Source organism: Netta rufina (genome assembly GCF_964035555.1).
Source record: "Netta rufina genome assembly, chromosome: Z".
NCBI lineage: Eukaryota > Metazoa > Chordata > Aves > Anseriformes > Anatidae > Netta > Netta rufina.
The window spans coordinates 30,613,728-30,627,145 of record NC_140126.1 but is presented as its reverse complement, the minus strand read 5'-3'; the positions used below and the strand labels follow the sequence as shown (position 1 = coordinate 30,627,145).

The following is a 13,418-nucleotide window of genomic DNA, read 5'->3' as shown; positions in this document are numbered from 1 at the left end:
GCTGTTCCACCTGGAATATAGAAGCCAATTAATTATAACATCTCTCTATATAAACACATGTATGTATGTGTGCGTGCACACACATATATACATTTATAATATATATTCCATCCTTTGTGAAAAACTTTTTTCAGAATGGCCATTAAAACACACATTACTCAACATTCATCACACAATCTCCACAAACTTTGCTCATGTCAACAAAAATAATTCCCTACACCAAACTCAACATCATCACAACACTGACAAAGATGGACAATTTACACAACCTCACCCCTTACTCCTTCACCACATTACAAGAACACAAATTCACTGCAGTTATTACTCTCTCTAACAGCATTCAGTCTGTATCTCCAATTCCTTGAGTCCCACATTAGGTGCCAGAAAGGACTGTGGTGGTTTCACATAGACGGGCAGCTAAACTGGACCACACCACTTCCTCTCCTCAGAAAGTTAGGGAGAGAAAATATGATGAAAAAAGTAAAGCATGTGGGTTGAGATAAGGACAGGGAGGTTGCTCACCAATTACCATCATGGGCAAAACAGACTTAGCGTAAGGAAGATTAATGTAATTTATCGCCTATTGCTAACAGACTAGAGCAGTGAAACTAAAAAAAAGCCTAAAAACACCATACATGACCAATGTTAATTTGCCTCTCCTATGCACAGGTATTCTACTGCAACTGTAATTAAATGACTTTAAAGACAAATGTGATTGTCTTTGTAAACTCCCATGTAACTGACTAAGTGTCCAGTACACATTGTGGGGTGGTTATTTGAAGTAACATGGATACTTTTGTTCTTGGGCTTCTTAACAGTGAGTGTTAAACTTTGAAACCTTTCATATTGTTTAAAAAAAGTTTTTGTAGGCAGTATTTTTATTTACTCAAACTATTGAATAACAGCCTTCAAAGGGATACTCTTCAGTTAAATATTTATGCAATTCTGTGGGTGTCTTTGCTTTTTTGTCAGGAAATGATGTATGTCTGGAATGGCTTTGCAATTGTGGGCAAAAGAGTGGACCTTACTGAAAATTTATTGGTAACAATTGAAAAAGAAGAAACTGCTCTACAAAATGAAACTAGTAAGTAGTTGATCAAGATGGAAATAACAAGCTAGTAAGAAATGTTGACATTTTGCTTTGCTTCTGTCTTAGAAATGTTCTGTTGCCGACTTAGGCAATGTGCTGTTAAATCTGGTATGAAAATTTTGGAGCTGCTTAAACTTTAGTGCTGATTCCTCGGTATGCCCTTTATCAAGCTTGATTAATGCTAGGGGCTAGATTATACAAAACTCAAGAATTTGAGACTATTACTTACATAACTTAACTGAATCTTATTAAGACATTACAGTCTCAAAGAATGTCCTTAGACCATAACCCACTGATTTTTTAAATGCCTGAAAAATACTTTTGCTGAACCAGTTTATGCCATACTTCAGCTGTACTACAGAGGACACATACTGAGCAGAATATAAGTATGAAAGAGAAGACAAAGTATTATGCATGATTCTGTTTTTTTTTTTTGTTGTTTGTTTGTTTTTTAACGTCTGCCAAAATCTAATGTCTGGCAGCTATAAAATAAAATGTATTTTTAATTAATAAGCTTTGACCATGGATTTAGATCTTGAAGTATAAGAAGCATAGATATTCAAGGTAATATGGAGTGTATCAGTCCATAACTTCATACTGGAACTTAATTTTCTTGAGGAATAAGAAAGTTGTGCTGGATAAGTACATGGCATTATTTACTGTTCCTTAAATCAGGCTTTATCAGGTTGCTCCTGTTATCTATTATGTGAGCTTCTCAGCATATTTCTCCTTTGAATTCTTCTAAAATGAATAATTATTAGCTTGTTAGTAATGGCAATTCACAAGAGCAGTTTCTATTGAACCCAGATTTTAGTCATACTTATCAATAATTTAGAAAGTTAGTTTACCCACATTATTAAAACATGTAATGAGTTTTGGAAACACTAAATATAGTATTAATTTCCCCTGTTTACATCGATAAGAGCAATATTCATGACTGAGTATCAAAACTCATTCAGTTTGTTATTAGCAAATAAAAATGCCCATTAAACATTTTTGCTGAAGTATAGCTTTCCCCAAAACATAGTATTCCAATAAGGCCAAAGCAGTTGGAAATTGAATTTTGAACTGCAGAATTACAAATATTCCCCTGAGCTCTGTGCTGCAGGCCTGGTACAGTATGAGGTGTTTTGTGCAAGGCAGGAAATAGAAGCAATGAAATGTACCTGCTAGTAAAGAAAATGAGAAGTAAGCACACAACAAAACTGATAGTAATGGTAATCTTAAATGTTACAATTTTATTTTATTCCAAAGATACACAGGAAAAGAGAAGCATCTTTTAAGTAAATGACAAAATGGTGTGAAATATGCTACCATTGTCTCATCTGAAAACTACATATTTAGCTATAAAGCAAACATGACAACTGGATTGCAGTGGGAGGAGAGGTGCTCTGTTTTTTCTTTTTTTTTTTTTGCCGCATTAAAACCAAGATGTAGCAAAAGGCAAGACACCAAATAAATCATGCTGCCATGAATGCAAAGAATGCTGGCAGAAGCTGTAGGGGATCTGGAGATCTTTTATCCAGATGTTTGTGTTATGACTATCTAATCAGTTAGAACAGTGAAGTAAATTTACTGTCCTAGGCAGAGATGCTCAAGATATCAACATAAAAGGAGTAGAATAAAGCAATTGCAAGAGGACTGAAATAGAAATAGGTAGATGATTGGAGAAGGTATAGAAGATATTTATTACTAAAGGAATTGGTAAATTCCTTTCAAAAGAGAAAGTAGCTGAAAAATACTTTAGGATCTACACACCCACAAAGGCAGAGGAGAAACTGAATGGTCTGTTCAGTTGTGGTGTCTTTGTTACTTTAAAATTCTTGAAATCACTGGTGTGACTTATTTGTAAACAACTGGATGGTAGAGAATCATGGGTGAGGATCCTTTTTATGAATATACCTCAAGTGAATAGGTCATTCAGGATGAGGTTGCTTTCTGTCAGTGAGATACATTCCTGCATGGCAAAATGAGTTTATTTACACTATCCAGACAAACAAACCAAGAAGTCCAAAGGAATCAGATTGAGTATTCAGGGCTGCTTTTCTGAGTTGCTGAGATATGTCTCTATAGCATTTAGATGATGGTTTAATTTACTGTAAAAAGCATATGTTTTTATGTAGATAAAAATGAGTGTCTGTATTATAGTATTATGAAAATATATAAATCTGAATTTCATTCTGCTTGGACTAAACCGTAGTATTTTGGCCTTAGATTGTGGTATGAAATATTTAATCAGCACTTGGAAATCTGTAGTTAACAGTGGCTAGAATAAGTAACTTATTAGTGTTTCAAAATTGTATTCCTTTTTAAAAACATTATGTTTTTCTCATGGAAACATGCAGATTACAGATACAATGTAATTCTGATACAAAGTTGTTTTTTATGCTTTTTTTGTAATAACTACAATGAAATACAGTTTTGTTCTGTACTTTCTATCTGTGAGCCTGGTTAACTTTTAAAGATACGGAGTCAAACAAAATAAAGGCACTGATTACCAGAATTGCTGCTGAATGTACACCCAAAGCCAAAATGAGGCAAGGATACAGTATTTTTTTTAAAAGACAATTGTCAGTACTAGATAGCTTTAAAGGACTACTAAGGTGTCATCACAAAAAAAAAAAAAAAAAAAAAAAAAGTAGGTTAATTATACACAGAGGTCATGTAGGGATTGAGACTTCTCAGAGAGAGCTGTTGATGCTACATTTGGTTCATGTAAACAGGCACAGCAAGGAATCTGTCAGGGACTGAAAATGGTTGTAGAGAATACTGAAAATATTGATGACAGAAGGACACTTTAGAAATAATCTTTTCCTCAGGATTTCTGTGTATTGTATTTTTCCACAGTTGTGTCATTTCCAAAATATAAAAAAAATTTTTAATGTTAAGAAAAAAATATTCCTATGGTTATCTTGTGTGTTTCATCAGCATGATAATATTTCCTCTGGTACAGGGTACTGCAGGAATATGTGTCTTACACATTTATTGCCAAGGATCTCTATTTTAAGTTGGCCTGTTCATTTACTGTCATTGTTACAGTAATTTAGCTCACTGTCTTTTCTTCCTCTGGGACATGCCAGGGAGATACTATCAGTTATTTCTTTTATTGACATCAATGCTTATCTCCAGTAATTTTGGGGAATGAGACTTTTAGGAGATAACCACATAAATCTAGTACCTTATCTAGTAAAACGGGCTAGAGGAATGCAAAATACTCATCCCTTCTAGTTTTACCTGTCACTAAAAGCACAGTCTGTTAGTTGTTATCCGTAGAGAATTTCTGGGTTTAAACACAGACAGAAATATGCCTGAAAGTAGTGGGAAAGCACTTCATGGAGTCCTAAGATACTCTAGTCTTGCATCTTTCAGAACTGTTTATGTAGGATTTTTTGGCAGACTATTAAGAAAAAAAAAAGTGACCATAGAGATCTGGTAATTAGTTGTAAACAACATGATCTGAAGGGAGGTTGTTTTGCTTCCTGAATTGTTAATGTATGTGCAGCCATCTGTCTATCCATATGTGTTTTCTTTCCTTTCTTTTTCTTCCCTGCACCTAGCAAAGGATATAAACCGATGCTACAAAAAAGGACCACATTGGTTAAGGCTACATTTCTTAATTACTTTATAGAAGCCTTTTCATCACATATTTTCAGTCCTATTGAACATAAAACTTCCTTGAATTTTCCAAGTGAACATTCATAATTGTTGGAGATGATGCAAATACTAACAAAGATGGTTTCTTGAATTTCTGTTGTAGTATTATGTTTCCTAAGAGATATGTAGGAATGAATTGTAGGGTATTCTTGGGCTTTTCACATTACTGGTGCTGCTGGAGTTCTGCCAGTACTTTGGAACAGTGGAAGCTTTTAAGATGTAAAGGTTTCAGTCTCAATCCAGGTTTTCTGTTCTGTTTTAGATGTTAAATGTATAGAAGTCTTTAACTTGTGCCAGATTATGCCCACTTTGTACTGACTTCCTGATTTAGAAGACTGGGGAACAACTAGATGTTTAGATTTCTTCTTTTCCTCAGTCTCTATCCTTAAAGAGAAAGATACAGAAGCTATGAACATATCCTCTCTAGTAAGCAATGTTTAAAATTGTGCCTGTGGATTATGTGTTGAGATACAGAACTCTGAGAAGCAAACCTCAGAGTCTGAGTATATATTCACTACTGAAAAATGTTACCTTTTCATGATGATGTCTTCAAATTGGTTGATGTATTTTGCTTTTGCCTTTAGACCACAATGAATACTATATGGATGACATGTGCATGTTGCAGCTACTGAAGGGTCTCTGCCTTAAACACTTGGGAAGACTCATGCAAGCTGAACTGTGTTTCAATCAAGTAATTCAAAGGTAAGAATAATAGAAATAGACTTTTCACTTTTATTTTGTAGGTTTGGGTGAAACATGATATTCTTGCAGAAGCCTTCACATTAGAATTTTAAATAATTAAACTTTAACATCCTGCTAGGGAGCTGGAATTAAAATAGTTCTGAAAGTAGTTGGAGGACCACAAAACTTTACCATTGTTTTTCTATAGTAATTTGACATTATATAGCTTTTATATAAATAGGATGTGTTTTAGACCACACAAGTAAGACTGATGGATAATGCATTTATATATATACATTTGTAATTAGTATTTTTATATTTGCAGAACTATCAATAGAAGTGAAGGTAATTCATGTGGATTTATCGTTTGTTTCAGTATTTAGTGCTTCATGAGTTAACACTACATTTAGATGAGAAATTATTGAAGTTGTTGCTATTTTCAGTTGAAAATTTTAGTTTCTTGTGTTATGGACTTATTAAACATTTTAGATGTCAGGTCAATTTCTACTATAATATTTTTTTTTTGTAACTCTAAGTCATATATTGATTGTGAACTTGGAATTTTTAAAGTAGTTAGCCTGAAAAAGTGTTATTTTACAATTTTCATACAATTTTTCTAATCAATAATGATCTAAAAAAAATATTTTCTTTCAAAGGAATATGTTGTCTATGATTCCAGTACCTGTTGCAGCTTTCCTGCCAGCAGGCCTTGTCTTGCCATTTCTAAGATTACAGGAGAGTTTGGTCAAACACTTTGCAAGTTAGAGTATAGGTGCTTTTGATGGTTACATGTTTTCTGAAAATCTCTCTCCAAAGGCAATTGACACTGTGGAGACTTCTAGGGTTGAGACACTTCAAAAACAGTCAGACAACAGTTCCTTAAAAAGATGTTTTGGATGGGGAGGAGGAGTTTTCTGGTAAATTAAAGATCTGAGTTTCAGTTAGCTTCAGTCTCTACATTTGTTGGGCTACTACGACACATTAAGACTGTTTGTCATATAAGCAGTCTCCCTGCTTTAAAGACATGCTTTCTATGCATCAAAACTTGCCTTGTTGGACAAAATACCTCTAGAAGTGTTGTTCTCAAAATGTTGACGCTTGTTCATTGCAAACTTTTTTGTTCTGAAGAATTGTTTGATACTATTTTATCTAGATAAGAATTGAAGAGTTGATTGTAAAGGACATAGGAAAGGCCAAGGTACTCAATGCCTTATTCACATCATTCTGTGAATCTTCCTCTTCCTCTTGGTGGAGGAAGGTCAGGTTAGGAAACATTAAACAAGCCAGACACGCATGTGACCATCTCAGCTGAATATACCCAGTGGGATCTACTGGTACATATTCATGAGTGATGAGGGAATTGGCCAATGTTCAAAGAATCACAGAATGGTTGAGGTTAAAAGGGACCTACAAACATAATCTAGTCCAACCCCCCTGCTCAAGCAGGGTATATGTTATTCAAAGATACATATTATTTATGGCAACTGGGGGAGTTTCCTGAGGACCATAAGAAAGCAAAGGTCACCCCTATATTCAAGAAGGCAAAGGCGGAAGCTTGGGGTAACTACAGACTAGTCAGTTTCACATCAGGCCCTGGAAAGCTGGAGAAGAAAATTCTGGAAACCATTTCAAATGCATGAAGGTGATCAGGAGTGGTCAGCATAGGTTTATGAATCATGCTTAACCATCCTTATAGTCTTCTACAGTGTGATTACTGGCTCAGTAGATGAAGGGAAAGCAGTGCATGGTTATCTCCAGTTTAGAAAGGCTTTCAACACAGTCTACCATAATAGCATCGTAGAGAAGCTGTTGAAGTCTGGATTAGACAAGGGAGCAGCAAGATGGATTGAAAACTGGCTGAACTGCAACGAGGGGTGGATTAAAAACAGGCTGCAAACAGCAGCATGAAGTCAGCTGGAGATGAGTCACCATTAGAATATTGCAGGGTTCAACACTGGAGCCAGCACTGTTTAACATATTCCTTAAGGACCTGGATGATGGGACAGAGTGCACCCTCTGCAAATATGTAGATGATACAAAAGTATGCTGCCATTTTGAGCAACCTGGATAGGTGTACTGGGTCTGACTGGGATGTAGTTTCCTTTTCCCACAGCAGCCTATGTAGTGTTGTGCTTTGTGCTTACAGCTAGAACAGTGTTGATGCCGCACCAATGTTTTTATTGTTACTTAGCAGTGCTCCACAACATTAAGACTGGCTCTCCATTGCTGGCCCTACCAAAAGACATTAGGCTGTAGGTGTTGGGAGGACATCACTGGGACAGCTGACCTAAAATGACCAAAGGGATGTTCCATAGTGTATGGCATCATGCCTAGCAGTAAAAGCAGAGAAAACAGAAGGTGGGGCTCTTGTTGTGAAAATATTTGTGGCCTGAGCAACCACTACATTTACTGTTTCATTTACTGTTTCCTAAGGGACAGCAGAACAGTGCTAGCTGAAGGAAATTAGAAAATAACTGTTTTCTCCCTTTGCTTTTGCCCTGCCTTTTTTTTTTTTCTTTTTTTTTTCTTCTTTTTTTTTTTTTTCTTTTTCCCTTCCTTCCATTAAACTGCTCCTTATCTCAACTCATAAGCCTTTTTTTCATCATATTTTCTCCCCATTCTTTTGTGGAGGTGGAGTGAGAGAGCAATATAGCCAGCTTGGCTGTCTACCAATGTGAAAACACAATGACAGGCTAGACAAATGGGCTGACAGCAACCTCATGAAGTTCAGCAAAGGGAAGTGACAAGCTCTGCCCCTGGTGAGGAATAACTCTATGACAGAGCTCAGGCTGGGGGCAGCATGACTGGAAAGCAGATTGTCAGAGAAAGCCCTAGGGATCCTGCACATCATGGTCAACCCCAAGTTGACAGTGAGCCAGCAATGTGCCTTATCAATGGGTTGAATTAGGAGGAGTGTCATCAGCAGGTGATCCCTCCTTCCTGCTTAGTGCTGGTGAGGCCACATCTAGATTACTGAGTCCAGTTCAGGGCTTCCCAGTACAAGAGAGACATACCAGACCAAGTCCAGCAAAGGACTACAAACACAGTTAAGAGATGGGAGTGTCTGTCATATGAGAAGAGGCTGAAAGAGCTGAGACTGTTCAACCTGGAGAAGAGAAGGTGCAGAGCAGGGGCTTGGAAGGGTCATCTGTATGAATCACATAATCATAGAATATCCTAAATTGGAAAGGACCTGCAAGGATCATTGAGTCCAATTCCTACCTCCACCCAGGACCACCCAAAAATCAGACCATGTGTCTAAGAGCATTGTCCAAACAGTTCTTGAACTCAGGCAGCTTGGTGCTGAGTCCACTGCCCTGGGGAGCCTGTGTACTAGGTCTGGCTGGGATGTTAACTTTCCCTGCCCATACAGTGCTGTGCTCTGCACTTGTAGCTAGAACAGCAGTGTTATCACACCAGTGTTGTGTCCACTGCTGAGCAGTGCTGGCACAGCATCAGGCCTCTCTTTAACTCTCCTAGCAGGTGGGCAAAAAAGAGAGAAGAGAAACATCACCAGGGCAGCTGACCTAAACCAACCAAAGGGATATTCCGTACCATGTGGTGTCACACTCAGCAATAAAAGGTGGAAACAGGAAGAAGAGGGGAGGGGTGGGCTCTCATTGTGAAAACCTCGGTCCTTCTCCCGAACACAGGTTACGTGTGTTGAGGCCCTGCTTCAAGGACGTGGTCAATCATCGCTCATTTGTGGGAAATAGAGAGTAATTTCTTTCCTCTGCACTTCCACATAGCCTTTATTTTGTTTGTTTGTTTGTTTTTTATTTCCCTTTTTTCCCTTTCCCCCTCCCTTTTCCCCTTTCCCCCTTTTTTTCCTTTAGTTAAATTGTTTAAATAATAATCTTTCTTTAATAATTATTTTTTTCCCTTTGATTAAATTATCCTTATCTCAACCTGTGAGTTGTTCTTTACTTTACTTTTTCCTCTCCTCATCTAAGCAGGGGGAGTGAGAGAGCAGTTGTGGAGTTTAGCTGCATAGCACGTTAAAACCACTACAGCCTGTCCCAGTGCCCAAGCACCCTCTGGGTGCAGACCCTTTCCCTAACCCCCAGCCTGACCCTGCCCTGTCCCAGCTCCATGCCGTTCCCTCGGGTCCTGTCGCTGTCCCCAGAGAGCAGAGCTCAGCGCCTGCCCCTCCGCTCCCCTCGTGAGGGAGCTGCAGGCCGCCATGAGGCCTCCCCTCAGCCTGCTCTGCTTGGGGCTGAGCAAACCAAGGGACCTCAGCTAGGCCTCATGCATCTTGCCCAGTAGACCATAAATTAATTAATTATCAATACCTGAAGGGAATGTGTTTTTATTTATTTATTTTATTTGTTAAAAAAAAGAAAAAGGAACCAAACTTTTCCCAGTGGTACAGTGGCAGGAAGAGGTGTAATAGGTGTGAACTGAAACACAGGAAATACTGTTTAAACATAAGAAGAAACTTCCTTTATTGTGAAGTTGGTCAATCACTGACCCAACTTGATTAGACAATGGAGATATTTAGAACCTAACTGGACACAGTCCTGAGCAGGTTTCTGTTGTTGACCCTGCTTTGAGGACAGTATTGGACTAGATGATCTCCAGAGGTGCCTTCCAGTCACCGTGATTCTAAGTATTTCTTCTATTGAAGAAAAACTGAATTTCTGTATTTCTTTGCCTGATTCTGTTCAGGCAAGCTTAGGAATGAAGATCTCAATTTTGTTTGCAGGGACAAAGCATTTGTATTACATTGCAAGACTTAACGATGTTTTTAATCTTGTGTCAGCTTTTCGTTCCTTTTTTTTTTGAACTGTAAGTTACATAATAGGGCTCCTGTCCTGAGAATATGTTCATGGTAGCTTGGGTAACACAAAACAGTACAAATAATAACTGGGAATGAATAAATCTTTGCTTGCATAACATCACATTGGTAGTATTTTATGCCCATGGCTTACAAGTTTAATTGATATGCACAGTGTCAACTGGTAAAGAAGTTCCAGAGTGTTTTCTATGATCACGTGCTTCTACAGGTAGTGATTGCATTTAAAAGTTAAATGTTCACTTGAGAAAATGTTGTAATTAACCATTCTTTATTTTTATGATTTCCTAGTGAGAAACAAATAAAATATGATAGCTATTTGGTGCCATTCACCATGTACGAACTGGGTCTTCTGTACAAACAACAGGGTGAGAGAGAAAAAGCAGTAAGATACATAGAAACTGCAAAGTAAGTGGATTTTTGTTGTTGTTGTTGTTTCAACAATTAAGAATAACTGGGTAAGTTTAGCAATGAGGACTTTTTTTTTCCCTGCCAGCCCCTTGTCAAAATAAAATTAATTATAAATCTTTATTCTTGAGCTAAAGAAAAGTTCAGTTTTACAGTCTATGGTACTACTTCAGGCATGGAGGAATAGACGATATCAAACAACAGAGACTATGAAAGGAAAATATTTTGTTTTATATTAGTGTTTGGAAATGCTGAGGCTCTTTGTATGACAGGAAAAGGCTGGGCTCCTTTGCAGGTGTGGGATGGAGCTGGAGAATCCAGAGAATGGATTAATAGCACCTGTGTGTCAGAGAGCAGCTGTGGGGCTTATATATGCTGCAATAAAAATGTTGATGAGAATAGGTTAAAAGCTAGTATAGTTCTGACCACATCCCATTTTCCTTTTACATCCTGTTGCAGAAGAGTGGTAGAGAGCAAATTTTACTGTACTGCAGCAAGTACATTGTAGAAGGAGATGTAATTTGACCCTTGTTATGTATACAGAAATATACCAATCATGCAATAGAGAAATATACCAATCATGCAGTAATGTTCTAAATATAGATTAGAAAGAACTGCCTCCTAAAATGCTTTTTAGAAACATAGTAGCTTTTTGCTTTTTTTGTTTGTTTGTTTGTCTCACATGCTTTAGTTTCTTTGTTGTTTTATTACACCAGCTGAGTTCTGTTCTGAAGTTGAGATTATATTTGGAGCTAACATTCTTTTCAATAGTTTTTTAGTTTGTCTTTTCACAGCAAACTTCTGAAAGGATTGTTGAAGGATCAAAATAAGTGAAAGAGACATTAAGACATGGTTGTAGTTTAGCAGGATATGTAACTGTTATTACTGGTATAGATCTCTGCTCTGTTGATGGAGAAGACTTTAAATGGCATCAGAACACTTTAATTCATCTCTGTATCAACTTCTCTTTTCTGTGGAATGAGTAAAGACTGTTAACTCTGGTACTTCAGTGAATGTGTGAAATAGAAATAGCCCAGGTCAAAAATGTTTTTCTTAGAGCTTTCTAGCTGATAAAGTAACTTTATTGTTCGCAGAAACAACTACAAAGAATACTCCATGGAGTCCAGGTTGCACTTCAGGATTCATGCAGCACTTGACAGCTTGAAAGTGTCGCCTGCTTCAACACCTTGAATGAGGAGGGATGCTTTTCATGCACACAATGCATACAATAGTCTACACGATGTTTTTGCAATCTTTTTTAAATCTTTGAAAAGAAACAATAATGATTATTTTCTGTCATCTCTGATTTGATGTATGTCATTCCTTTTGACTGTTCTTTTTCTGTATGGCTCATATACTATATCTACTTGATACTTTAAATAATACATTATATTTTGTTTGATAAAAATAATTTAATATTTGACTTGATGGGGGATATTTAAAAAACAGTTGATGGTGCAATAAAGTTTAATTCAAACACTTTATTTTTTATATGAAATCAGATGCTGGCTATGCAGTGGAACTTGTGATAATTTCAGCCTTTTGTGAAGGTTTGATTTTCTGCAGTACACTTGAGACCTTTTTGCCTCTGGAACAACAATGCAATGGCAGTGGATAACCTTCACCCATATTTGGCATACCATATTCTGAAATTTGTGTTCCAGAGGAAAAAAAAATCATCATCTTTGACTTAATTTCATTTTGGGAACAAAATGAATTTGTCTGAAGTGCAATATTTTTATTGTATCTTTCAAGGTAATGTTAAGCAGGGCTACAGGTGTAAAATCTCTGCAGCTCTATTTCACTTGAAATAAGAGGTCACAGGGGACATGTCTCAGTAACAGAGAAGCAGGGTTCTAGGGACATTACAAGGTCATCTATTCTACATGTATGTTACTGCCCTAAGGCAGAATCAAGCCTTATGCTATTCCTCACAGGTACTTGTTTAAATTGTTTAATAACCAAAAAGCAAACAGACTAAAACAACCAAAACAAAACAAAACAAAACAAAAGCTTCCATTGAGAGGGGTTTTGTAACTTACACAAGCAGTGTTTCCCAGTGCTTTTATTATTTCTACTTGGATTTTTTTTTCTGGTAGTTACCCCAAATAATTATTGGCACAACTGAAACCTACTTCCTATCTTCCCTGTCATGGATGTGGGGAATGGCTTGTTCTTTTCCTTTTTTAAAGCAGTCTTTTAATTTGAAGACTGTCTCATGTTAGTCATCTTGGTTCTTGGCGTCCAACCAAAACAAATTAAAACTTGCAGAATTTAATTATTTTCCTGATCTATAGGAGTAACTGATATTGATGCAAATTGTGTATCAAAACTGAATCCACTCTTAAACTTAAAAAATGTGTTAAAATATACTAAATGAGTTTAAAAAATGTGCATATTCTAACCATAGCTTTCTACCAAAAAGTATGTAGGAAAATACATATATTTATACATTTCTATATGTTTTGTTTTCCTTTTAATATGTGGACAGCACTATCAGATTTAGTTTCCCAATTCATTATTAATACTTCTGCAGGTTTTGCTAGTGATTTATTCATAACTAAGAATATGTTTGATATACCAAACACTTGGGAAGGTTTCCAGAGGTAGTTGATGCTCCATGCCTCTCAGTGTTCAAGAGGCATTTGGACAGTGCCCTTAAAAGTATGCTTCAACTTTTGGTTAGCCCTGAAGAGGTCAGGCCGTTGGACTTGGTCTTTGTGTACATCCCTTCCAACCAAACCGGTTCGGTTCGGTTCGGTTCGGTTCTATTCTATTCTATTCTATTCT

At 36.9% G+C, this 13,418-nt stretch overlaps 1 protein-coding gene across 1 annotated transcript in view; it reads left to right on the top strand.

Moving 5' to 3' along the window:
* TTC39B (tetratricopeptide repeat domain 39B) overlaps positions 1-12,475 on the top strand; it is a 79,062-nt gene extending 66,587 nt beyond the window's left edge. The window contains exons 16-19 of the mRNA XM_084305528.1: positions 973-1,084; positions 5,329-5,446; positions 10,512-10,628; positions 11,723-12,475. Coding sequence (XP_084161654.1) covers positions 973-1,084; positions 5,329-5,446; positions 10,512-10,628; positions 11,723-11,819 — 444 coding nt within the window. The 3' untranslated portion in view covers positions 11,820-12,475. The remainder of the gene's footprint in view (positions 1-972; positions 1,085-5,328; positions 5,447-10,511; positions 10,629-11,722) is intronic.
* The last annotated feature ends 943 nt before the right edge of the window (positions 12,476-13,418 follow it).